Source organism: Amaranthus tricolor, chromosome 1 (genome assembly GCF_026212465.1).
Source record: "Amaranthus tricolor cultivar Red isolate AtriRed21 chromosome 1, ASM2621246v1, whole genome shotgun sequence".
In the NCBI taxonomy this organism is placed as follows: Eukaryota; Viridiplantae; Streptophyta; class Magnoliopsida; order Caryophyllales; family Amaranthaceae; genus Amaranthus; species Amaranthus tricolor.
The window spans coordinates 33,983,650-33,986,697 of record NC_080047.1 but is presented as its reverse complement, the minus strand read 5'-3'; the positions used below and the strand labels follow the sequence as shown (position 1 = coordinate 33,986,697).

The following is a 3,048-nucleotide window of genomic DNA, read 5'->3' as shown; positions in this document are numbered from 1 at the left end:
TGATATATATTGACAGAAAATTATAGACAAATGTTGAACTATTAAAAAATAAACAAAATATGAGATTATTCAGAACGGATAAATAAATAATACCGTGACATTAAAATTTTTGTTAGATAGTTTGTTTGTCATAATAGAACTAAAACATCTTAAGTTGGAGTAGCTAATAAGCTTGTTGAATGTTTAAAGTTTTAGTATTTCCTTAACAATGAATAAAACTCAAAAGTTGGCTGTTGGTACATGTTTGTAGGTCAAAAAAAATGTCAAATCCACACCTCATTATTATCCATGACCATGTTCTAAGAAAAAAAAAAAAAAAAAAAAGATAAGCATAAAGTAGCCAGAGAAGAAAACCCTTATTTCCTTCAAATTCCAACCCCAAAGAATAATAAATAAATAAATAAATAAATAAAGCATCTTATACCAAATCCCAGCCAAGCAACAACATAATACAAGTATTATTACTACAACCAAAACTCATCCATAAAGGTATCTCTTAATATTCACATTTTAAAACCCTTCTCATAAACTCCAATCTATTATTACAACCATTTTTTATTTATTTGAATTCATCACAATTGATGTCTTGCTTTTCTTTACCAAAAAAGCTCAAACACCTCCCTTCTTCTTCCAAGAAGGCTTGGAATTCCTTCACTTTATCTCTCTCTCCTAAACTTCACCGCCTTCGCCGCCGCACCCTCGACATCCTCGACCGTCAGCATAACCGCCGTCGGTTTATGAAGCGGCCGTCACCTCATCAGGCCGGCCAGTTTAATTACTACAAGCAATATCAATATTATAATTATCAGCACATTCAACCCTACTCTAATTCTGTGCCCAGTAGTCCTGCAACTGTTTATGTTGATAGACTTTTCGAGGAATCTTCTTCCAAGTTAAAGGAAAATAATGTTGGAGTAACAATGGAAGCTTCCACATTGAAGTTAAAGGAAAGTAACGTTACAATGGAAGCTTCCACTAGTGGCGGCGCAGGAAGTAGTGGTTGTTGTGATAGCGGTGGCGGCGGTGGAAAAAAGAGAAAGAACGTAGTAAATAAATGGAGAGAGTATATATCATCGATGCCAGCTATAAAAGGAGTTGATGAAAGAGCGGAGGAATTTATTTCAAAGTTTAGACAGCAAATGAGCCTTCAAAGAGAGCAGTCTATTATTGATTTTCATGAGATGTTAGCTCGTAGTGTCTAACTTAATTCATTACTTTTCTTGTCACAATATGTGTGTTGATTAATGAATTCCTTCATTTTGTTTTATATTCTTTGTTTTCAAGAAATATTTTTTATACATGGCTTGATAGGTGGTGAATGATGTGATGGCAAATTATTCTATCGATTACAACAATTTTTTTGATAGACTTTATAAATATATGTACAAGGAAGTGAGTAACGACATTAGGTGGTGAAAATTAAATTGGAGTGATAGATTAATTTGTAATTTTTTTACTTTTTATTTTAATTTTTACATTAAATTGGATATTATGATCTAGTTGTCTTGTTAATGCAAGGTTAAAAGTTTGTATTGATAAAGATTGTATTGCTCCTTCATGCAAGCTAAGTATAAAGTTTGTTATCCGTAATAGTTATTTACTCAAAAGTTTTGATATGAACTATAAGAAATTTATAGGAAGGAAACATAAGATATACTTGACTCGGAGTGAAAATGGTATTTATAATAAAATCCCAGTGAAGATAAGAAAATCGAATGTCTGAGATATGTTGTATTGAGATTGGGATAATTAGGAATTTTTGACATCCCATGGTTTGTTGGTGAGAAACTAGGTAGAGCACTAACGTAAAGAAATGCAAGATTCTTACTCATTGCTATTACTGACCGATATTCAGAGAAAATTTCAGTAGCATTTGTCAACTCAAACCCAAGATCCTTAAGTAATTTTCTTAGTGTTGGGATGAGTTATCTCACATCGATAAATTGAAAATGGTGTGCACGCTTTATAAGCTATTAGAGACCTTCTTCCCATTGCCATATGGTTTTGGAATGGTATATATCTCCTTGGCTTATGAAGTGTGTGCACTTGTGTCCCCCGTTAATATGCTGACATTCACAATAAGTCCAGCCTAATTTAACATAATTAAAATTATTATAAGCAGACAACTAAGATTTCTGATTAGGGTTTTTTTGTGTTTCTTAGTATATTAATCAATGAGTAGGCCTCCTATATATACATGTTTAATCACTAAACTAATTATGGAAGAATAGTAAAAATGGCTAACAATCAGCCTAGAATAATTCTGTTGCCTAAGATAAGAGATCTCCTAAATATTCTATAATATTCATATATTTAGTTTCCTACACTCCCCCTCAAGTTAGGTCATAGGGTCTCCAATGCCTAACTTGCATAGAGCTTCTTCAAATGCTTCAGCTGTAACAGCTTTTGTGATGATATCTGCAAGTTGATCTTTAGATCGGACCAGAGGGAGGCTGATGATCTGTTTTTCAAGTTTCTCTTTGATAAAGTGTCGATCGACCTCAACATGTTTTGTTCGATCATGTTGTACTGGATTATTGAAAATGCTGACAGATGCCTAGTTATCACAAATCAATATGCATGCTCCTCTAGGTGGAAAGCCTAGTTCGCATAGGAGTTTTCTGAGCCATAGGATTTCTGTTACCCCTTTAGCTATTCCTCTGAACTCTGCTTCAGCACTTGATAGAGCCACTACATTTTGTTTTTTGCTTCTCCAAGTAACCAAGTTCCCTCCTACCAGAGTGAAGTAACCAGATGTAGACTTTCTGCTATCTTTGTCTCCTGCCCAGTCTGCATCAATATAAGCCATGAGATTCAGGTGACCATTATTCCCAAACAATACTCCTCGATTACTTGTTCCCTTCAGATATCAGAGAATTCTCATTACAGCTTCCATGTGTTGTACTTGTGGACAATGCATGAATCTACTAACGACGCCTACCGCATATGAAATGTCAGGGCGAGTGTGAGCGAGATATATGAGTTTTCCCACAAGCTTCTGATATTGTTCTTTTTCTGCCATTTCTCCTCCTAGTTCAGTCTGTAATC

At 34.4% G+C, this 3,048-nt stretch overlaps 1 protein-coding gene across 1 annotated transcript; it reads left to right on the top strand.

The window, feature by feature from the left end:
- Nucleotides 1–412: 412 nt before the first annotated feature.
- LOC130809468 (uncharacterized) lies at nt 413–2,064 on the top strand. The gene has a single exon (XM_057675264.1). The coding sequence runs from the start codon at nt 582–584 to the stop codon at nt 1,200–1,202; it is 621 nt and encodes a 206-aa protein (XP_057531247.1). The 5' UTR covers nt 413–581; the 3' UTR covers nt 1,203–2,064.
- Nucleotides 2,065–3,048: the final 984 nt, after the last annotated feature.

Excerpts from the sequence above, each read along its gene's own strand:
- LOC130809468 (XM_057675264.1), top strand. The coding sequence starts at position 582 with ATGTCTTGCTTTTCTTTACCAAAAAAGCTCAAACACCTCCCTTCTTCT.